Source organism: Martes martes (genome assembly GCF_963455335.1).
Source record: "Martes martes genome assembly, chromosome: 14".
NCBI classification, from domain to species: domain Eukaryota; kingdom Metazoa; phylum Chordata; class Mammalia; order Carnivora; family Mustelidae; genus Martes; species Martes martes.
This window is the reverse complement of record NC_137902.1, coordinates 1047244-1070210: the sequence shown is the minus strand read 5'-3', so window position 1 is coordinate 1070210 and position 22967 is coordinate 1047244. Positions and strand designations below refer to the sequence as shown.

General features: G+C 60.4%; 1 protein-coding gene across 2 annotated transcripts in view; it reads right to left on the bottom strand.

The window, feature by feature from the left end:
* STK32C (serine/threonine kinase 32C) overlaps positions 1-19039 on the bottom strand; it is a gene marked incomplete at its 5' end in the record, with an annotated part of 69753 nt that extends 50714 nt beyond the window's left edge. For both annotated transcript variants that reach the window (XM_080823537.1, XM_080823538.1), the window contains one exon: positions 18778-19039. In XM_080823537.1, coding sequence (XP_080679663.1) covers positions 18778-19039 — 262 coding nt within the window. The remainder of the gene's footprint in view (positions 1-18777) is intronic.
* Positions 19040-22967: the final 3928 nt, after the last annotated feature.

The following is a 22967-nucleotide window of genomic DNA, read 5'->3' as shown; positions in this document are numbered from 1 at the left end:
ACATGGGAAGAAATGGAAAATCCACACACCCCATGTCTATTAAAGAAACGGAGTTTGTCATTAGGATCTTCCCACAAAGAAAGTGCTGGGCTCAGACGGCCTCGCTGGTGAACTTGAGCAAACACTGGAGAAACTCACGCAAACTCCCTCGGAAAAAAGAGGAGGAAGGAGTCCCTCCCACCGTTTTCTGAAACCCATGTAAACACGGTCCCAAAACCAGACGATGGCATCTCAGGAAAATAAAATCTGGACCAATATGGACATAGGGATCATTGAAGACATATTAGCAAACTGAATTCGGTAATAATTAAAGCCCAACTTAGTGACCCAAGACTGGGATTCTGTTCAAACACAGCGTAAGTCAGCACAGCGGCAAATAAAGGAGAAAAATCATGGGGTCACCCGCGCAGGTAGAGGGAAAGCACTTGACAAAATTCAACATCATTAATGATTTAAAACAAAAATCCCACCACACGAGGAAGAGAGACTTCCTCAGCCTGTTAAGGGCATCTTAGAAGCTCAGCAGACAGGCCCTTGCTGGCACGGTACGGAGCGCCCTCCCCAAGGCCAGGAGCCGGGCGTCTGCTCTCCCACTTCCGCTCGACTCCGCTGAGATCCCAGAGCCTGCGATCCCAGAGCCTGCGCTAAGGCAGAAAGTTCTAGAAAGGGAGGAATAGAAGAGATGTTCACAGATGACATGATCCTGACGCGCAAAATCTGAGGAAATCCACAGATGAAATACTAGAATGGTGAGGTCGACAAGGTTTTAGGGTAGAGTCGATATTCAACAATTTTTTAAGTTTATCATCATTATTATTGTTGTTATTAGAAAAAAGCAGGATTTTTCCATTCCCGTCACAAAGGCGGGTCTTTGCAGGATGAGGGAGGGGGTTCTGGGGAGAAGGAGGGTCCTACTCAGCAGTGAGCGAGTTCTGCAGGACCACGACAGCCGAGTCCCCACGCAGGACACCGTGGAGATGTGGCGGTCCTCGCTGACGGGGCCTGCTGCTCTCAGGGACTCGGTCCCCATCCCCTAGCACCAGGCTACGGGGGCTGTCAGAGGCCTGCACACGACCCGGAGGCTTCTTACCGTCGCGGCAGTGGATGAGCACTACAGTGTTGTTCTTGACTTGACTGCGTGAGCACAGAGAGTGGACCTGTGCTCCCCGCATCCTCCTCCCACTTCTCTGGCTCCCCGGGGGCCCCTGACGCGTGGGCTTGTTGCGGGGGCTCACGGTGGTAGCGGCTGCCCTCCCAGGTCAGTGCCGACGCCTCCGTGCTGCGTCTGCCTCTAACACCTCATTGTTTTACATGGTGAATGTGTAGGGACACATTCAGCACAACGTGTGAGGTTCTGCATGGAACGTACGAAACACAGCAGAGAGCCAGGACCGGGACGGGCAGTGCGAGTCACCGTGTTCATGGTTTGGAAGATGCAGAAGTCTAAGAGGTCCATTCCCTCTGAGCCGGTGGATGGTTTCAGTGCAATCCCAGCCAGCGTCCCGGCCGGCACATTTCAGGAACTGACAAACAGATTCTAATGTACATGTGGGAAGGCAAAGAATCCAGAATAGTCAGAACAATTTGGAGAAAGAAGAACAAAGCTGGAGGGCAAACACACCTGCTTCCCAGATGCCGCAGTGACCGGTACGGTTGGCATCAGTGAGAAGACCAAAGACACATCCCCACTGCAGAGGGAGCAGGGGAGGAGGAGGAAGGGGGGAAATAGGAGGGGTGGAGGGAGGGGAGGGGAGGGGAGGGACCTCGACCCTTACTTCCTATCAATACAAAAATCAACATGAAATGGAACTTGAATGAAAATTAGCAGATAAAGCTGTACAAATTCTAGAAAAAAAACAAAGGAAAAAAATCTCTATGACCAGGAATTGGGCAGATATTTCCTAGAAAAGACAAAAGAAGAACAAACTAGGGCGCCTGGGTGGCTCAGTCATTAACCATCTGCCTTCGGCTCAGGTCATGATCGCAGGGTCCTGGGATCGAGACCCACGTCGGGCTCCCTGCCCAGCGAGGAGCCTGCTTCCCCCTCTCCCACTCCCCCTCCTTGTGTTCCCTCTCTCACTAAGTCCCTCTCTGTCAAAATAAATGGATAAAATCTAAAAAAAAAAAAGAAAAGAAAAGAAAAGAAAGTACAAGATAATACATTTTTAAAAAAAGAGGAGCAAACTATAGAGGAAGAAATTTTGACTTCACCAAAATTAAAAACTTCTTATTTTCCAAAACGTCCTTTAAGAACTGGAAAGGAATCAGATGCACAGCCCTGGCTCCCACACACCAGCCGCTCACATACCTGGATTAACCGCAGGAATGAGGAACTCTGGGACGACAGAAATATTCCCCCACTGGACTGAGTGGTGGTTACGTGACTGTATGTATTTATCAAAAGTCATTGAACAACATCCTTAAAAAGATAAATTTTCCTTTATGTAAATTCAGAAAACTAAACTTAAAAATAAACTGTATTTCTAAGTGCCAGTAATAAAAAGAAAACCTAAAAACTATAAAAAATAATGCCACTTATGATAACATCAAATAAACATAAAATGCTTGGAAATAAAATTAATGAAAGATATACAAGACCTGCACACCGTGTACTGTGTGTACTGCGAACTGTGACCCATCGCGGAGAGCAACTACACAAGATCAGATATACCATGTTCATGGATCGGGGGACATGGTATTGGTAAGATGCCCATTTTCCCTATAATTGGTACACAGATTTAACATAACCCCAACAAAATCTCAGCAGACTTTTTTTGTAACAAGTGGCAAGCTGATTTAAAATTTATATGGATACACAAAGGACACAGAATCGTCAAAATGACTTTGGGAAATGAACAAAACTGGAAGACGTACACTATCTCTGCAAGATTTACTGTAACATCATCATAATAAAGACAGCATATCATTGGTATAAGGAAAGACAAAATGAGACCCTAGAAACAGACTCACACACAGAGATCAACGGACTTTTGACCAAGGCACCAAAGTGACCCAGTGAGGAAAATAAAGTCTTTCAAGGGACGGCACTGGAATAACTGGGCATCCACATGGGAAAATCAAACATCCTACCTCATGCTCTGCACAAAAATGAACGTGGAATTGGTCCTAGACCTCCACTTGACTTTAAAGTAGACAAAGATTTCAGAGCAGACGTAGAAATCACCAATCAAGAAAGGGGCTGCTCATCAAAACAGAACACCGAGAGAAAGAACAGGCTGAGCACAGACTGGGAGAAAGTACGTCAACACGCCCATCAGAGGCCTGGAACCCAGAACATCTACAGAATTCCTTCTAAAGAGCTCAGCGTTCACGCAGAATTCCATGTGAGTAGTGTGCACACACGTGCACACGCATGCACACGCACACAATCCGGAGAAGGCAAGGGCTCGAACAGACACTTTGCACACTAAGTTCACAAGTGGCCAATCAGCAAATAAGAAGTCATCCATATCATTAGTCATCAGAGGGATGCAAATGTTCCTCACACCAAAATCTCTCTTTGTTCATCACTTTCGGAACACCCATCATCTGCCAATGTAAGAAGCATAATTTTCTTGATAATTGTACAGTTCTCCATGACAATTAGATCTGGCCGTGCCTGCTGGAGAGTTCCTGCAGGGCCTTTAAGATACCGGCCAGCCACCCTGAGGGTCAGCAAACACCTTCAGCCCAGACCTCACGAGCACTCCAGGGCCCAGCCAGAGAGAACGGGTCTGGGCCCTGACTGCCCCTGCCTATTTCAGAACGTTCCCTGAAAGGAGACCTGGCATGTGTGACACCCGTCTGGTCAGAAAGATCCTGGCTGGGGCTGGTCTAACCATTTCTACATCAACTCATTTCCTCTTTCCACCCAACTTAGTTAAATGCAAAGAGCCTTTATTGAGCACCTACTATGTGCAAGGTCCTGGGGAGTCCAGGGTGAAGACAACGTGGCCCTGCCCTCGTGGCATTCTGAGAGCTGGAGAAAGATGCACACTCCCATGACAGGAAACTCCTACAGAGAGTCTCTGTCTGCGGTGCTCGTGTGTGCACTCGTGCACATGCACAGACACACACGTGTGCACACACACAGACCCACACTCATGTGCAAGGGCATCATCTCTAAATAGAAAGCCAGTCTTCTTGGCCAGGTTGCTGGTGCTGCCATCCGGGAGGTTGGCTTCCACGAGCTCCCCGGAAACCAAGAGCCCCTTGAGTCCTGAACCCACGACCATGCCCACATCCCACGTGCGGTGCCCCAAGGGTCAGAGGCCCGGGCTGCTGGCAGTGCCCCCAGTGCCCAGGGACAGGGGCACCACTGTCCGTGAGTGCTGGACCACCGGCTCCCACCTAACTCCTCCCACGCCTCTCCTTCACAGAGGGCGGCTCTGCCTGCTGTGGGGCGTTATCTGCTCACTAAGGTGACAGCAGTGGCAACCGCATCAGGAGCGAAGATACTGCGAGATCATGTAATTAACGGAGCCTCTCGGGACCTTGCAATTAATTCAGTCTGCAGATGAGCCAACTCTTGCTCTCCGGAGTACTGCATTTCTTTAATTAAAAGGAATTTGAGATCATTTTGTAAAGGTCTTTTGGATTCCATTTGACACGCCCACGCAGGTCCAAAGCCAAGTGGCCCCGCCTAGCCCCTGGTTTCCGGGGTCCCCTCAGCTGTCTAGGCCTGCAGTGTTCTCACTCGAAGACTGCACACTCAGGCCCGAAGACGTGTGTCATCACCGCAAGAGGGTGGGGCTCAGCTTCCCAAGGACTGCGGGCCCTGTGTCCCATGAAGTGAGGCATGCCGCCCAAACCTTGCCTCCCAGCCCCCTGGCACAGCCCCCAGGCTCGGCCCCAGAGACTCCAGGCCAGCGGAGCTGCTGGACGTGGTCAGCATGGCCTCCACGTCCACCTGTGTGCACGAGACAGCCTATCCTAACCTCCCGCCCCAGATAGACGCCGGCTGCGGCAGGCAGGCAGGTCTCGCCCTCCCCAGAGTCCCAGCTCCTTCAGCGCTGGGCCTTTCCAAGGCTCCCTCTGCGGAGGCCCTTGGGATCCTGCGGAGACGAAACTCCTCCAGGCCCTCAGCCTCTCCAGCTGCTTCTTAAAGACATAAGGAGCAAGAACATCCCGGACAGCTGCCTCCGAAGGCCGCCACGGCGAAGTCCGGCACGCTAGGCACAGCGCCTCCTACCTCCACAGGGAGATGTCCCCGTGGAGTGGACGACCGGGGCAGGCACAGCCCTGAACCTCACGCGGCAAGCAGGGCCTCTTCCAGACTTGCGAGGCTCACACGTGCTCGCACATGCAAAAGTACGTCCTGCCAGCCCCAGCGCCAGGGACACCTAGAGATGCTCTGGGAGGAACACCAGACCCTCAGCCGTGCCTCGATGACACTTCCCAGCCGGTGGACTCAGAAAAATCATGGCTCGGTGCACCCACCGGTGAGTGCAGTGGTTCTCAGCTCGGGGCAGTGTTACCCTGGGACACAGGCGGCAGTGCCTGGATGCCTGACTGACAGCCACAGAGGAGGATGGGGGTCTGCTGCTGGCCCCCCATGGGTCGAGGCCCAGATGCCACTAATGCCCTGTGGGCAGGGGACCACCCCCACCACACAGAACGGTCCGGGTCCTGACGTCCACGCTGCGGAGCCGGCCTGGCTTCAAGAGGCCCCCATGCCCCACCCAGTGCAGGGCAGCCCCCCCGGCTCAGCCTGAGGACGTCCGGGGGACCCTGTGGGCTGAACCACGCCTTGCCAAGGCCCTGAAGCCTTCTATGTGCCATGGACGGCCCCAGGAGGTGCCAGGACCCTCCACGGAGGGCGGCGGCCGTGGGCCTGGACATGAGGCTCACACCTGCTCATCAGCCGGGTTCCGGGCTCCTGTCAGATGGGCGTTTCATAACCCGCCCACACGCAGTGCTTCCAGCCTAATTCAGGGAAAGTGCTCTGGGGACACTTGCACCTGCCTCTGCCGAAATTCATCCATCACACGTGGCCCAAAGGCAAGTGCGGTCAGTCCCCTACGTCTCCTTCCAGCAGCCGGGGCAGCCGCCCCCTCCCAGCCCACCGCAGCCCCTGCTGGGATGCCTCCTAAAGCCTGGCTTCCCGGGCCTGCCATTCTGAGGGACCAGGCGACTTGACCTAGTGGCTCTGGCAGCCCGGAACAGAAAGCACAGCACCAGAGAAGATGGAACACAGTGGTCAAGAGCAGAAGCCAGGGTCTGGCCGCCACAAGGGTCCTGCTGCTGCCGGCTGGGGAACCAGGGCCACCCTGTGCCTGGTCCCCCAGGGCCAGGACCTTCTCATCGGACACAAAGCTAAGGAGGAAGGCTTTCCAGGAGCAACAGATGAGCCGTACTGCCGGCTCAGATGCACGCAAGCCAGAGACAGAAACGCCGTTCGAAGGGCTGGCGGCCACAGGGAGCAGGGGCGGGGCAGTGGGCATGGAGGGCCTGGGCAGGGTGCCGCGCAGCAGGGGCTGTGGTCAGACTCGTGGGTTGGGAACATGGGGAGCCCGGGGAGGACGCGTGGCCCAAGGGAGGGGTCAAACCCTTGGGGCAACAGAGTTTGGGTTTCAAGGGGCTGAAAGTGAGAGTATGAGAAACACAAGTGGTGGTGTCGAGTCAGAGACTGGACAGAAAAGTCTGGAACGTGGGAGGCAGGTCCGGCTGGAGATATAAATTTGGGAGTCGGCATATGGACGACATTTGAGGCGGCCAATGCGTGAGTGTAGCGAGACGGAGTCGAGAAGAAGGACCGGCCGAGGGGCCGGGAAGAAGCCTGGAGGATGGTGTCCGGGAAACCACACGAAGGGAGGGGTCTAGGAGGGACCTAGGAGGGGTCCAGCGTGCCAGGGGCTGCCATGGGCCAGGGACGAGGAAGGCTGAAGACTGGATATTATGCTCAGCCACGTGGAGGGGACCTTCCCTAGAGTGTGGGGCTGCGGGCTCGCGGGAGGGCTGGACGCTGCAAGGACAAACCAGTCCTGCCTGAGCGGCCTTGCTAGAAACGAGAGCAACAGAGACGCGGCATGAAGCAGAGCATTCTCTGCTCGGGAGAAAGGCTGCACGCCGTTTGTTCACTCCACAGACACATGTGGAAAGCCCTCAGGACGCCTGGCCCCACGGGACCCCCAGGGACATAAGGACACAGGGCTCAGCCCGGCCCACCTCAGGAGCCTGTGGCACACGCAGCCAACAGCTATGAAGCATGGACTGAGCACAGCACGCACTCGGGCTCAGCCCTGGCGCCCCCGAGCCGGACCCGCAGGCCCCACGGCCTCCCGTCAGCGCCGGCACCATGGACAGCTCCTCCTGCCAGCGCCTCGAGCCGCCCGGGGAGGGCAGGGACGCACGCCTTCTGTTGGGTCTGTTCCTAGGAATACAATGCCGGGTTGTAGGTTCAGTGCTGCCCCCCAGTCAAAGACGGTGGACACGGTCTAAGGCTGACCAGGCTGGGGTCCCTGTTTCTCGTACCGCTGGGGGCCCGGGGCATCTCGGCACGAGGGTGCTTGGAAGAACAGGTCATAGGTTTGGGCTGGGGGCGGGGGCACCCGCAGGGGCTGGGGCAGCAGGTCCACACTGGCTCTGGACTGAGGGCTGCCCTCTGTCTGCCGTGGGGCACGTGTGAGTGTGCGGCTCCCACAGGGCCTGCGAGCAGTTTCCAGAGCAGTTGTGTGAACTCACGCTCCCTCTGCCTGCGGCCGTCAGAACGGTGCGCTCTGAACACAGCTCGTGACGGGCCGACAGGTGCGTGAGGGGCTCCGACTGTGCTTTCCCAGGGGCCCAGGCCCTGGATCCCAATAGGTCCTTCCCTGACAGAAGGACCGGGGCTCCCAGAGAGCCGAGCGAAGGGCTGGGCCGGGGACCTACCTATTGTGCCAGAAGGAAGGAAGTGCTCTGAAGGCTGCAGCCACGGGGCTGTGCCAAGGACGGGGGCCCAGTGAAGAGCTCCCAGGGGCCCACGCCGGAACAAGAGAGGAGAAAGGAACAGAGCCGCACTGGATGACGACCCGAACGGCAATGCAGCGGTGTGTGAGTGGGAGAAGACAGGTCTTTGCAGACGAATTCCAGATCACTTACATAGAGGCCTCCTGTCACAGAGTGGAGTGTGACACCCACCCATGGTGGGTGTGCACGGTGACGTCCTTCCCAAAGGTCAGCGTGCAGGGGACAGGACAGACCCCCGACAGGGGAGACTCCTGAAAAGCAGCCTCAGCCACGGGGGGGTCAAGGTCAACACATGCACGGACCAGACGGACCCACTGCAGTGGGACCCCAGGTGCTTTTTCTGAGACCCCGGCGTAACCACCGGGAAAACTGCAGACAAACCCTACAAAGCACCTGACCAGTCATCCTCAAAACCGTCAAGGTCATCACAAACAGGGACAGGCTGAGACACCATCGTGGCCCAAGGAATGTCAGGAGAGACCACGGGGTGTCACGTGGGGCCTGGAACAGGAGAGGGACAGTAAGTAAACGCTATGAATGAACTGTGAGCTTCACTCAGTTGTGGCTGTTAATTCTATGTGGGAACTTGACTGGCCACGGCGCCTGGATCGCACACTATCCTGTGTGCATCCGGGGTGTTACCAGGTGAAGTGAGCACTGGAATCCGTGGTTTCAGTCAAGCAAAACCACAGCCTGGCGAGGGTGGGCATCAGGCCGACCACCGAGGCCCCAACAGAGGAGGATCAGAGGCTTCTCCCTTCGTTCCGGTGAGGGTGGGCATCAGGCCGACCACCGAGGCCCCAACAGAGGAGGATCAGAGGCTTCTCCCTTCGTTCCGGTGAGGGTGGGCATCAGGCCGACCACCGAGGCCCCAACAGAGGAGGATCAGAGGCTTCTCCCTTCGTTCCGGTGAGGGTGGGCATCAGGCCGTCCACCGAGGCCCCGATGGAGGAGGACAGAGGCTTCTCCCTTCATTCCTACCTCCCCTTGGGGATGGCTCCGTGCAGCCCGCCAATGGAGAGCTGCCCTTGCCTTGCTGGACCCGAGGCCTGCGGACAGCTGACCGGACGCCTGTAGGCCTCCCTGGCTGTGGGAGCAGCCGACTCCTCGCAATAAATGCCCGACACACACGCACACGTGCGCCTGTGCACCTGCTCTGCAGGTCTGCGCCCCCAGCGAGCCCCGGCTGGGATGCGACCTGTCACTGCAGGCTCGGCCGGCAGGGCCACCTGACGCGGCACAGGAGCGCCGGGCACTCCGCGGAAACAGCACCGGGACTCGCTGCTCTGCCTTCCCGACTTGGCTCTAGGCCTACGAGATTCTAGAATAAGTTCATAAGGAGAAAGTTTTCAGAGAGCTGCACACGCCCCGGGTATGGGAGCGTGGCTGGGAGGTGGCGGACAGACACATGGGGCTGTGGTCTCAGTGCTGAGATTACATAAGACACAGAATTTCCTCCTATTTTTTCTTGTCACTTTTCATTATATAATAAAAAGGTATAAAGTAAAAAAAAAAAAAAAGAAAGAAAGAAAAACGAAAAAAAAGGATCATCCTGGCAACAGTGCCTGGTGGCTGGATGAGCCGCGCATAATTCATCACCTGAAGCGGGACACGTCTGAGGGTAACAGGGAGGTCGTTAATCACCATGCCCAGTTGGCAGCCACGGGGGCGCGGTCAGCTCACGGGGGCCACAGGGTCCCACTCAGCTCGCGGGGGCCAGGGGCGCGCAGTCGGCACAGGGAGGCAGGACCGCTGGTCACGCCCTCCCTAAGTCCCTAAGCACGGGTGGGCCTGGAGAGGAGCTGGGTCAGCAGGGAGGCAGGCCGGGAGTGGCAGCGAGGGCCCGCGTGGGCCGGGAGGGGGCCCCGCCACGGAGTGCATCCTGCAGGCTCCGTCCCCACGGCCCCTGCCTTGGCGTCTGTACCGTCGACCTCCGGGGAGGCTTCAGCCGCTTACTGATTGTCATGGGCTCTGGGTAAAGGGCACCAGGATCCAAATCACTGGGGACTCCACAGTCCAACTCCCAGTTCGACAACACACCCTCGGAAAGAACCACAGAGACGCCCCCCGGCCCCCAGGCCTGGAGTCTCCGCTCTCAGCCGCGGTCGCCCTGTGAGCTCCACAGCCGGCCTCCCGGCCGCAGCCCGCCCGCCCCGTACCAGCGCCCGCCTGCTGCCCCGAGCACCTACAGGACGGGCAGGCCCGCCCTGGGTTTCCCAACTGCCAGACACCACCACAGGACCCCCTAGCGCCAGCGCGCGGGTCCCATGCGGGGACGGGGCTTCCTGTCTTCGTGATGTCTGTCCTTCCCACGTCCCTGTACCCCACTCTCTCAGTCATGTGCTCACTTTGCAAATCATCCTTTCTGCTCGAGAAGCTAAAATGCAACTTCAGAAACACAAGATGACCTTGATTCTTGAAGAAAAAGAAAAAAAACAGGAATTGGGCCAACACAAACAGACATGGCCGAGGACAGCCGCGGGTGGGGCCCCCGGCAGCACAGGGGCCTTGGAAGCCAGGATGCTGGTGACTTGCCGGCAGAGTGTCCGTAACCAGGTGGGGACAGAGGTTCACAGCCTCCCAGCTTCTTGGGCCCCCTGTTTCCCCTCGGAGGCCTGAACCCAACTGTGTGCGTCCCAGGGTTTTCAGGGACTCGCAAACAGCAACCACGGCACCAGGTGCTGCTGGGTCCTCCTCTTGGCCACACTGGCATCCCATGTGGCCCCAGGTTTGAGGTGGCCCAGAGGCAACTCACGCACCAGTGTGAGGGCAGGTGTGAGGCAATGGTCCTGATGCCCTGAGAGGCCGGCCGGGTACCGGGGGCTTCTAGTCCATCCTGGCCCGCCCCTGCCCTGTCCCACTCCGTCTGCCAGCCAGCCCCGGCCAGCCACCCCCAGGGGCAGAGTCTTGGTGCTGTGCGTTCCCTCTCCCGAACCCGAGCTGAGCCAGGAACCTGCTCCAGCCCGCGGAGTGTGGTGGAAGTGACCCGGTGCCCATCCACGCCTCTCCTGTGCCTCGGCCTCGGCACACCTGGTGTGGCGGGAGGAAGTCCCACTGCCCAACTGAGGAGCCCAGTGGACACGGAGAAGCCCCAAGACCACGGACAGCTGCTGGTTTAAAATAAGCCCACACAGTCTTTGACACTCACTTCGAAGGGTGGAACCTGACCCCCTTGAGCGTGGGCCGGGCACGGCGGCTGGCTGGGGACACACGGCCTAGGGTGGGGGTGACTGCACGGGACCAGGGAGTCTGGGTCCAAGAAGGCACCGGGCTTCCTCCTTTGTCTCCCGGCGCGTGGAGAGGCCGGCCAGCACGGCGTGAGGCCACGCAAGCAGCTCCACGCGAGCGGGTCCCCGTGGCGGGGACCCGGCGTGGGAGCAGGGCCCCCTCCCGAGCTGCAGACGGTGCAGCCAGAGCTGCCAGCCGCACGGGGGCCGCGAGGGGACCCTGAGCCACAGGCACCGGGAGAGCCGCTCCCGGCCTAACGGCTCACAGAGACGGAGGGGACGGGACGGGAGCCACGAGGTGTAAGTGACAGAGAACAAGAAGAGACGACAGAACGGACAGCGAGAACGAGAGCCCCAGGGATGTGACCCGGGGGCGCCGGGAGTGAGGACCCACGTTGGGGACCGAGGATGCCGCACGGGGTCCTGGCTCTGCAGGCATCACAAGCAGCAGGGAGACCCACCCCGCGCCCCCACCCGTCCTGAGAGACAAGAACAGGGGTTGCTGTGTCACTAGGTTTCAGGGCGGTTCATCACCAGGAAAATCTAAGGGTGCGGAGACCCTGCCCCCCCAACCCCCCGAGGGAAGCTGGAGGGAAGGACACGGGCCAGCCGGGTGCCGGGGGAGGCGAGGGGCCTGGACGCGGAGCCCCGAGCGCACAGCAGACCCCTCCTGGCCTGCACAGGGTCACCGGCGAGGACAAGGGAAACCCACGCTGGGACGGGCACGAGCGTCCGTGCCGAGCCTGCTGCACTGACAGAAAGAAATGACAAACTCGTCTATTTCTTGCTTTTGCCACAAGTTCTGCCTTGTGCATACAAAGCATGAGGAGTCATGATGTGAATTCTGAAAGCAGAGACCTTTCTAAAGTCAACTTTCTAAATCACTGTGAGAAAGTGAATGTACTCAGCTCCTATTTTTAATAAATGGGGGGCGACAGTGACTCCTACCCACACCCTCTCCTGGCTTTGGAACCTAAATAACATCCCCAGGGTTTTCACAGGAGCGACACGGGCCTGCGCCTGAGCTGCCGCGCTGGGGGCCGTCCGTGGGCTCCGTGTCACCTCGGGGGAAACGTGGGCCGGCAGGGGCGGCCCTTCTCTCAGCTGAGTGGGACGAGTCGGGCAAGCGCCCCGGCTGCCCTCTGCCCTCGGCCACACCGACAGCGGCCGGCCGCCTCGTTTTTTAAAATAATAGATTTTAGGTCAATGATGGAACATTTTTTAGTGAAGCAGGCATCCCAGATTTTAAAAATAACAATAATTTTATTAATTACAGCTTCTCCCAAATCATCTCAAACTCTGGTCATTAAAATCATTCAGCATTTGGATCCAGCCGGTGTCTGGGGAAGGGGAGGGAGCCCAGCACGTCCTGCGGGGCGCCCGGCCAGCTCGCCGCCGGGGGGAGCGCACACCCCAAGATGAGCTCGGCACGGCAATGCCTTCGGGGGAAGACATTCGATCCCCCCTAACGGATGGGGAGCGGGATGGAGAAGACCTGCCTGCTGAGGACAGCAAGGTCTAGACATTGCTTGGCGCACCGGCCAGGAGCGAGCGCGGCCACAAAAGCCTTACATTTATCTGTGGTCACACACGGACGGTGGCGGGGCAGGCATGGAGAGACACATGGTGGGACGTAGCTCCAAGGGGGGCAGGGCAGCATGGACAGGAAGGAGGAACGACACCAGGCGGGCGGTCCGGTCTTTCACGAAGGTAAGTGTCGAACTGGACTGAGCTTCCTATGGTCAGGGAACGGAGCACAGGCCCTTGAAATAAGAACCGACGTGTTCTCAGGAGGGCCCGAGCGGCTGCCGGGGCCCCCCAGGAGGACAGACTGTCCCCATCAGCCCCTCAGGAGGCCCCTGGGCTGGGGCTGGGGCTGGGGCCGGACCCACCGTGCCTGAGCGCCCTCCAAGCGGCCAGCTCTGGGACAAGCGTCCGCACAGCCCTCAGCAACCCGCCGCTGGCCGCACTCACACCCGCAGCCCCGGGGCAGGGGGTCGGAGGACAGATGCCAGGTCCTCACTGGCAATGAAGGGAGACCATGGAACGTGCGGTGGTTTTGTGTACAAACCAGAGACAGGGCGCCGTGCCCTGCCCGGCGGCTTCACACCGAGAGCCAGCACGTCCGCAGAGGACCCCCAGGGCGCGTGGGGTCTCCCATCCAACGCCCGTCGCCCGGCACGCCAAGCCCCAGGGGTCCCGCCCTCCACAGCCGCAGCCGCTGCGCATCTGCTCAGCCCTCCCGACTCGGAGGACGGGCAGTAGGGACACCGGCCAGGGGCTGGTGGGACGTGCAGACTCCCAGACCGCACCCGGACTGCTGAATCAGAATCTCCCGGTTCCCTGGGGACCCGTGATGGCCAGAGACCCTGCTTGGGCGGCCCTGACCCTGTGCAGAACAAGCGCTTCTCCGCGGCTTTGCTTCCCTCAGACCAGCAGCCCCGGAGAGAAGCCCTGAGCAAAAATGACCCCCATTGCATTCTGACATTACTTCTCGACTGGAAAGCTGGGTGGTTAAATTTTTGAAAGAAAACCAGCTTATTTTTAGCACTTTAAAACACACGACCAGATGGACATGCGTGCAGAGCTGACATGACAGTAGGTCCCAAGTCCGTTCTAGGACGAGCCTCGTCAGCTGTGGGGAGAGGAACACCTTGAGTGCCTCCGGGACCCAGAAACCCAGGGACAGACACGCAAGGGGGCTTTCCTAAGGGACCGCGTGCCCTCCTACCCAGCCAGAGCCCGAATCCCCACCACCACACCAAGGGCCTCGGCACCATTCCTGCCGGCTGGTAACGGACCCCACAGTCTGCAGCCACCAGGCTTCTGACCAACGAGGGAGACCTGCGGTGTGGGGAGGGGGTGGGAACCACCGTTAGCCCGAGTCTGGGCCCCACAGAAAACAGCCACCGCGTCGGGAGGGAAGGAAACAGCCTCCTAATAACCAGGGGCCAGACTGGCCCAGAAACGAGGGCCCTGGCAGCACTGTGGGGCCGGCCACACGTGCGCCCAGACGCTCTGCTCGGGCCTGCGAGCTCTCGGGAACGCCAAGAGGGGGGCATGTCACCACGCAGGCACCGGCCATCCCTCCTTGCGGGTCGACAACCGAGTGCCGAGCAAGGTCGAGTGAAGCTGCTCGAGACCCCCGGGGAACCAGCAAGGGTCACAGCACGGTGGCCTTTCCCGGACGGGAGTTTCAGAAAGAAGGTGCGCCTTCATCCCAGCACTGGCCGGCGTGACGTGCGGTGCACGAGGAGATCCTGCTCATGGTCCAACAGAACCAGCAACCGACGCGCAGCACAGGGCATTTCCAACGTGGAAACAGCCTAATGTGCTCAACCTCGGAAAGCGGAGCCCCGGCAAGAAGACCCCCGGCCGCCGGGCCAGACGGCATTGCAGATGCACTGGAAGTTTCCACGTACGCAGCAGCAGGAGGGGCACGCCCAGGCTTGTCAACGGGGAACGGCACAGTAGTAACAGGACACCACGGCCGGAAACTGCCGGAAAGGAAGCTATTGATGAATCTGACCACGCGAAAATTAAACACATCCGTACCCAAAACCCTAGCAGCACTGCAAGACAGACGGCACACGTGCACGGGGGTGGGGAGGGCCATCCGGGGTACGGCTTTGTAGACCCAGAACAGGGCAAAGACACGGGGCACCACGGTCCCCACAGGAATCAGGGGCTCGGGTGGGTGCCAGTAATCCACAGAGACAGACGCCCAACGTGAGAAGCAAGAGACCCTAGGTCCCCCCAGTAGCCAAAGAAACTCAAAGTATTCGTATAATCCTTTTACCTTCCAGACCATTCGAAATTTAAAATATCACTAGCAGCCAGAGCTGGTGGGGGTTCAGGGAAGCCTGAACATGCCCGGAACGAGCGATGGCTGGCTCTGCGTCCCCACCACTCCGCGCTCTGCCCTCTGTGCCCCTCACCTGGGCCCTCCCTTTCTGCTGCCAGTCCCCCCACATCCCCCTGGGTCTGGGGACCCTGCACGCAGCAGCCACATCCTCGGGGGCCGTCATGGAAGGCACGCCCAGGACGGCCCCCGGCGCACAGAGGGGCCGTTCCTAAGGACGCCAGCAGGTCCGCTGTGTCAAGATGCCTTCCGTGGACACAGCTCGGGGGTGGCAAGGTCATCCACGCCTGTAGGACCCCGAACGCCCAGAGATGCTTATTGCTTGGTTGTGATATTCAGGAAAGTAGAAACACCCCAGTACCCCACGGCAGCAAAGGAAGGAAGCAGAGAATGTCATGTCTACACCAAGGAAGGCTGAGGGGCAGGGACTCAGCCCTGGCCACCGGTCAGAACCACCAGCCTGACAAGAGAGGGGTGCGGAGCTCCACCCCTAGCGGGAATTCCTGGGGGGGCGGGGACCAGGCAGCCACAGTTTTAGGGGCGCCATGGAGTGGAGCTCCCAGCCAGGTCTGAGGGCTTCTCGTGTGAACCCAGCCAGCAAATGCTACGGATGCAGCAAATGCTACGGATGCAGCAGATGCCGGTAGCATCCCACGAAGTAAGAAAGCAGGTTACGACCAAACCACGAACGGAACGCGATCCATTTCTGCATCAAAGGAAAAAAGTGTGTTTCTCCACGGCTGGAAGTGTGAGAACATTCCTAGAGCAAAGCCGCAGAAGACGCTCACTGATACGTTCACTGCAGAGAGTCTCAGTGCTAACCCTATGCGTCTGGACTTTCCTATTTAGGACAATTTTAGGAAAAACAGGTAAGCATACACATGTACACATCTCCATGCTTCTGCAATTAGGAATAAACAAATGATTGACTGATTGATTGATTTTTACATTTTAAGAAAGGGGACTTGAGAATCTGATGGCCTCCCATCCTGGCGTGCTGTCCACCCACCGGACAGACCCAGACCAGGCGTATGTGGCCTTCAAGGGCTCCCTTATTCCCAGTCCTTTCTCGGGGAGCAAACCTCGTGGAGATTAGTCGCCCCCCAACTAGGAAGCTAACATCACTTGGGTTTGAGTGCTGATCATGACTACGGAGAAGGGCGGGCGCCCCAGCCTCATGCCACACGGGGACGCCGAGACCGTGAGACACGAAGGGGCGGCTCCAGGGCAGGGCCGCCGAGGCAGGGCAGGTCCCCAGGCAGGCTCGGATCCACAGCTCCCAGAACTCGGCGAGGGACGGGAGCGGAGGAGGCATGGCGTCAGGGGGAGCGGGGAAGGGTGCCCCTGGTTCCAGCGTGAGACAGAGACGCAGAGACCCCACCACGCCCGGGCCCCGCCAAGCAAGCACGGGGCTCTAGACCCCACGGGACTGACAGGGATGACGTCACTTGTCTATCACAACCACACTTTTCGGCTGGGATTTACCTGGTGCTCTGAGAAACTGCCCCTCTTCGACCCTTTTCTCTGTAGACCAAACTTGATATATTAATTGGGAGTTTCAATCCAAAAAATTCATCAGAAGGTCTTCCGTCGCCATAGCAACTGTGCAGTCCCAGTAAATGCTCCTCTCCGGCACAGGCACCGCGCTGCGGCCTCTTCAAGCCGGCTTGACAGTGACAGTGGCAGGAGAAATGCGACCCCTGCCTGGAGGGGCTGGGCAGGGGACTTCACACCCGGCCTGGAAGGGACCTGGGGCTCAGGGAACGCCGCTGCCTCCCTGACTCTCCCTCCTCCGCCCCAAACCTCATTCCTTTCCTCTGAATAAACCCACGGCCCTCCGCAAGCCTGTGCCGGGATGCTTGAGCCATAGCGCCCCAACATGACATGCACACGTGGGACAAAGCGCCGTCTAGACCGACAACGCCCACGGCTGCCGAGCCCAATCTCACCACGCAAAGCCTGGAGGAGTCCCAACGGGGCGTTCAGTTTGGGGATGTGGCCGCCGTGCCAAGGGATGAGCAAGTAACGGATGGTCACGTGTGCCAGACAGCGAGCACCTGTAGCCAGAGTCAGCCCCCACTTCCCCACGCCCGGAGCGGCAGCTGCCTCGGCCGTCCTACTCCAGGCCCATACAGGGGCGGGGGGATGTGCTGAAGAATCCCCAAATCAGACTGTGAGCAGTATCAACAGAGTCTGTGCTCTTTTTGCCTTTTTAATCATCATTGAAACCTGAGCCATAACACGCCGTGAGCAAATAGAAAAATCCCACATTAAAAAGCTGAAGGCAGCCGCGTGTGACATCGATTTCTCTATCTCCACGTTCTCCGCCTCGGAGAGCACAAGGCTAAGACATGGAAAGACTGGCCAGCTCTTGGCTGACGCCAGCAAGCGCTGAACTCAGAGGCGTCTCTCGGACATTTTCCCATCGCGCCACCAGAGAAGCTAGACATCAGTCTGCTTTCCGACCAGTTCCTAATGCACCCTGGGCTTTCTTCACTCGGAATATTTATGTTCAAACAAAAATGCATGACATAGGAAACAGTCACAGCGCTGAGTTCTGCTGCCCCAGAGCTCAGAACACAATGACAGGCAGAGCCAGGACACCCTGGACTGATGTGGTGGGTCGCAGATGCCCCTCCCCACTGACCGTGGCCAGGCTCAGCAGCCCGGCACCCCCTGGGCAGCCCAAGGCAGCCTCTCCGTCGCTCCAGTGACCACCCGGGCACGGCCTGCACATTCACCACCACTGGCCTGCGGTCGTACGACTGTGATTTCCTATCAGGTTTAAATTATTTATCAGAATAAATAACTTGGCCCCCTGTGTGGAGCTGTGCTCTAAAATTATAAAGGACCCATCATACCTTTGCAGGCTGCCTGCAGATGAAAAATGCATATTTCAACTATTTTAAGAAAATGCCAAAAAACATCAAATGTGTCATCCTTGTACCATTTAAATTATCCCCACGACATCTGTAGAAAAGAGCTGTATGTTTGCGTGTGGATATACGCCAGGGCCCCAGAGGCGGACCCTCCCTGCCGGTCGTTGCCACGTCGAAGGTGGCCTGTCACTGTCTTCTGCAGGCGCCTGCCTCCTCCAGGCCACTCCAGAGGTGCGGGTGGGTGGTCTGGGTCAGGTGCTCTCCCTGCCAGAGGACCCGAGAGGAAGTTCTCAAAGGGAGTTCCCAAAGGGCAGGTCTCCGCACCAAAGCAAAGCCATCTCCACCGCACACCGCACACCGCACACCGCACATCGGAGCCCGTGCGGGGACCACGACACACCGTTCCGCAGACCCAGAGCTCCCAGGGCGGGGGCCGGGCCACCTGTGGGCACGCATCTCTCTTCCGAAGCGGGCGCGCTGCGGAGCAGAGCAGACCCGCCGCGCGCGCCCCGACAGGAGCCCGAACGCAGGCGGCCGTGGCCGCGGTGGGCAGCTAAGGCCGGACCGCGGCGGCCACGGACCCTCACCCCGCAGGGCGGGCCGCCGCCTACTCCCGCACGCTGCGCCGCCGCCGGACACGGAGGACGCAGGCGGGAGCCCCGGCGCGCGTGGGCACCGCACGCACCGCCCGCGAGTTTCCTCGGAAACCGAGACGCCCCGGGACGCCCCCCCCACCCCCACCCCGGCGGGTCGCGGTGTCCGGACGCGAGGAAATCCCGCGGCCGCGGCGCCCCTGCGAGAGCGCCGCGGGCCCCGCGCTGTCCCCGGAGCGGCCCGGGCCCCCGCGTGCGGCCGCACTCACCGTCCTCCTTGTCGTCAAACACCGGCCTCCGCGCCGCGGCCGCCGACATGGACGCGCCCATCCGCTTCCTCCACTTGCTCCACGGGAACAGGGGGCGCGGCTGCGCGCGGGCATCGCCCGCGTCCCGGGCCCGGGGCTGGCCGGCGGCGGGCGGCGGCGGGGCGGGGGTCGCGTCGGGGCCGGAGGGGCGCGCGCGGCTGGGGGGCGGCGAGCCGGGGGACGCCGCCGCGCTGCTGCCTCTGCGCTCCGCGCCGCTCCTCATGGCCGGGCCTGGGTGCGCGCCGCGGCCGGAGCCGGGGACATGGCCCGCCCGCCGTGCGCGGAGCGGGAGCGGGAGCGGGAGCGGGAGCGGGAGCGGGAGCGGGAGCGGCGGGCAGCGCTCGCCGTGCGCCCCGGCCTCGGCGCTGGCCGGTCCTGGCTGCGGGGCCGGTGCCGCCGACCGCCGGCGCGCGGGGGTGGGGCCGGGGCGGGGCCGCGGGCGGAGTCGGGGCGGGGCCGAGCGCCGGGGGCGGGGCGGGGCGGGGCAGACCCGGCGGGAAGGCGCGGGGGGTGGCGCGCCGCGCGGGGGTCCCACCGCCCACCTGGAGGGGGCTGGTCCGCACCGACACTGGGGCCGCAACACCGACTCGGAGGCGGAGACAAGAGCGAGCGAGGGGAGGGCGCGATTCCCTCCGGGCGTCCTGGGGACCCCAAGGGATGGGACGGGCGTTGGAGACTCAGGGCCCCCCCTTGGGTCTCCCCGCGCCCGCGGCCTTCGCGAGCAAAGCCGGATGCGGGGCGGCCTTCAACTTTATCCTGCGGCTCTGCGCTTCGCGAGGCCGCGCGCCGGGCCGGGGAAGGGGCGCGGGGAAACGGCCGCGCGGAGGCCCAGGCTGGGCCGGGGTCGGCGCGTGCGGGCGGGTAGTCCCGGCCGGATGCCCAGCGCGCCCTGCGGCTGCGCCGGGGGAGGGACCGGGCGGGGCGGGCCCTCCGCGGGGAGCCCGGCTGCGGGCGCGCGCACACTCACGCTCTCGTGCACCCGCGCTCCCGGGGTCTCCTTGGCCGGGTCCCCCGGGTCCTGCCAGTGAGGGCGCCGGACACCCACCGAGCCGGAACAGGAGCCCCCGGTCCCGGTACACGCCGCCGGCCCTCCCAGGAGCCGTGCGTCCGCGTTGACCAGAGTCCGCTGGCCAGGCCCGGGTCCGACAGGGGCCTCGGCGCGGACCGCTGGGTCCTGCACGGCCTTCGCGGCGTGTTTGGGGGGCCGCGAGGTGCGGTCTGACCTCTGCGAGCCTCCCCCAACCCTGCTCGCAAGGCCACGAAAACCGCGGGAGCAAAGCGCGCAGCACAGCCGAGGCCCCAGGAGACGCCTTCCGCGTGGCCTGGCTCCCTGCGTACTAGACCTCGTCACTGACGAATCTCCTCTGTGGTGGGTTCACTTGTGGACGCCTTAAATTCCGCCCGCCCCCGCCCCCGCCCGCTGAAATCCTGGAAGGGCCTCCTGCTTCCCCACGGCGACAGTGGCTCCCCGTCCCTGCGGATCTCCCACGCCGCGGACCCCCCCTTCCGTGCACACCCTTCAGCCACCCTGGGCTCTGCCCTGACCTCACAGTCCCTCTCCTGGCTCGAGCCCTCACCCCGGCTCAGGGTACTCAGGCCCGCTGGTCCCCACGATGGTCTCTTTTCATGGAAAGCTATGCTCACCCCACCTTCGAAATTCCGTGAGGCTCCTTGACCTGCTTGACCTATGAGATGTGAGCAGAGGTGATCTGTTATTTCTGGGCCAGTGTTGGCCTGGCTAAGAGGGAGCCCGCATCGCTTGGGACCACCTGCAGACCAGCCTCAGACATGCGAGGTGAGCCATCCCGAGGGGAGCAGTGACTTTGATGGGAGCAGAACCTAGGTTAGTGCCACTGACCATCTACCCACTGCCCGGCCCGACACCTACGCATACCCTGTCTGGACACGAAGGCCTCCCAGATTGAGCTCAGCCTCCCTCCCGGGAGCTCCAGCCAGCAGCTCTGGTCCAGGGCTTCCCCGCACGGTTGCGATTTGCCAGTCGAGGCTGCTGACGGAGCAGGTGCCGTGCAGGAATTCATCCTGCGGGAGCAAAAGCAGAAATGTGTTTGCGGGGGTGCGGGCTGTGAGGCGGGGGCTATGCTTGGAGCCGCTGTCACCCAGGGCTGCACATCAAAATTCCCCCAAACCCACAGCAGCCTCGGCTTGTCCAGTGCGGACTGACCACGCTTCATGTCCTCTCCTTCCCAGACCGTCTAGATGGGCAGAAACAAAATAAAAAGGCATAACCAGCCCTCTGGCCCCCTAGAGGAAACAAAAGGCATGATTTTATTTTTTAAAAAGATGTTATTTGAGAGAGAGAGCGCGAGCGAGCCGTAGGGGGTGGCAAGGGGGAGAGAGAGAAGCACATTCCCTGCTGAGCAGGACTTAGAGACCATGACCTGAGCCTAAGTCAGATGCCCAACCAACCTCACCACCCAGGCGCTCTAAGACAAGACTTTAGAAAGAAAAAAAATATTTATGGGTTCAGATAGCGGCTGGAAAATTTACAGGGGCCATTGGAGAGCCTGAGGGCTTGTAGGTAACAGGGAGCACAAGGGGCAGGGCCACTGAGGGGCGGGGGGGCGGGCAGAGGAGCAGTGGAGCCACAGGGCGACCTCCAGCATCGGGCAGTTGGGCATGGATAGTCCTTCTCAGGAAGTGACCGGGACTCTTGTCTCACAGGCACCAGGCTCAACACAAGACAGTGAGGGGACCAGCAGAGATGAGTGGGGACATCTGCACACGGAACTAGGAGCCCCAAATGCCCAACCAGGCCCTCGCTCTAGGGTCAGGACACGGGAAGAATCCCCTCAGAGACACTGAGCGCCTCTCAGGAGACCCCTGTGCCCCAGGGTGGTGCGTCCCTCATCGGCCCCAGCAGAAACGAGCAGGAACCAGCTCTTACCAGGGGCCTGTAGCTGGCCTTGGGGCTCAGGCCACGGCTCTGTTCGGGAGATCCCCTGTGCCTGGCCATGCACAGGGTCCCAGGAAGCCCAAGGATTGGATATGCAAGCCGGAGCAGGTGCACAGAGGGGACAGGAGACAGAAAGCTTAGGCGCCGCCTCACCTGCGGGCAGACCAGGTCACTGCAGCCGCAAAGGTGACCGTGGAGTTCAGGGGAGGCTGGCACGGGGCCTACTCGTGAGTGGGAAGGGGGCGGTGAGGCCGACAGTGTGTCCCTGGGCACCATCGCTGCTTACACTGGTCAAGAACAGAAGCTAGCTCAGGGCTAGATGTCCCATCCCAGCGACGGGGTGCCGCCAAGGACTCCGTACCAGATAAACATGCCTACCACATCAAGCATGCGGGAGCGCATCCAGGATCGTGGGTGGCAAACGATAACGGGGCCACTTCGTGGGGTGGCTGGGCAGGGTTCTGCGACTCCAGCACACACCAGCAGCCCTCTGAAGGCCTGTGGCCCGGAGCCGAGGACGCTGGCCCCGAGGCGGGAACAAGCCGGCGTGCAAGCAAAGGAAGGGCCTGGGTCGCTGGGGGACAGTGAGTGCCCCTGAGACAGGGGACGCAGAACAGCTGGGGCTCGATTTTGTATTCGAGGCTCAGTCCCTGAAGCCCAAGCACACACGTGCCTTGGTCTCTAATTTGTCCAAAAAAGCACTGAGTCTAGAGCGGTCACATAGCTGGGACCCAGCACTGCCTCCGGTTCTCAGGTAGGTTTCGTCTGAGGTCACCGTTGTGACGTTGACACTTGGCCGCATCTTCGGGAACAGCCCCTTGATCAAACTCCGCTCAGACTGCCTGACTCGCGTATGCGGTTTCCGGCTGGGGGGCGATACCGGAGCGGCCCCGGGAAACAGGTGGCAGAAGCTCGATGGGATTCCGGTCCTGGCGCTCACCGGTGTGCGGGGCCGCAGCTGGCCGCCCCCCTGGCAGGAAGTGGAAACCAGGGGCCATCAGCCCTGGGGCTGCCTGGGGAGGAGGGCAAGGCCTTGGGAATTCGCGTGCTGGGACCACGGGCTGCTGGTGACAGGGCTGGTTCTGGAGGTCCTGGGGCCGCCCGGCTCCTGAAGACTCCGGAGAATAATGAGACGGAGGAGGAGCCGCACCACGTCCCAGACGGGCCCCTCCACTGCGGTCCTAGGTCCGAAGCAGAGACTCCGAGTGTAAGGCGTCGGTCTGCACATCAATTCCCA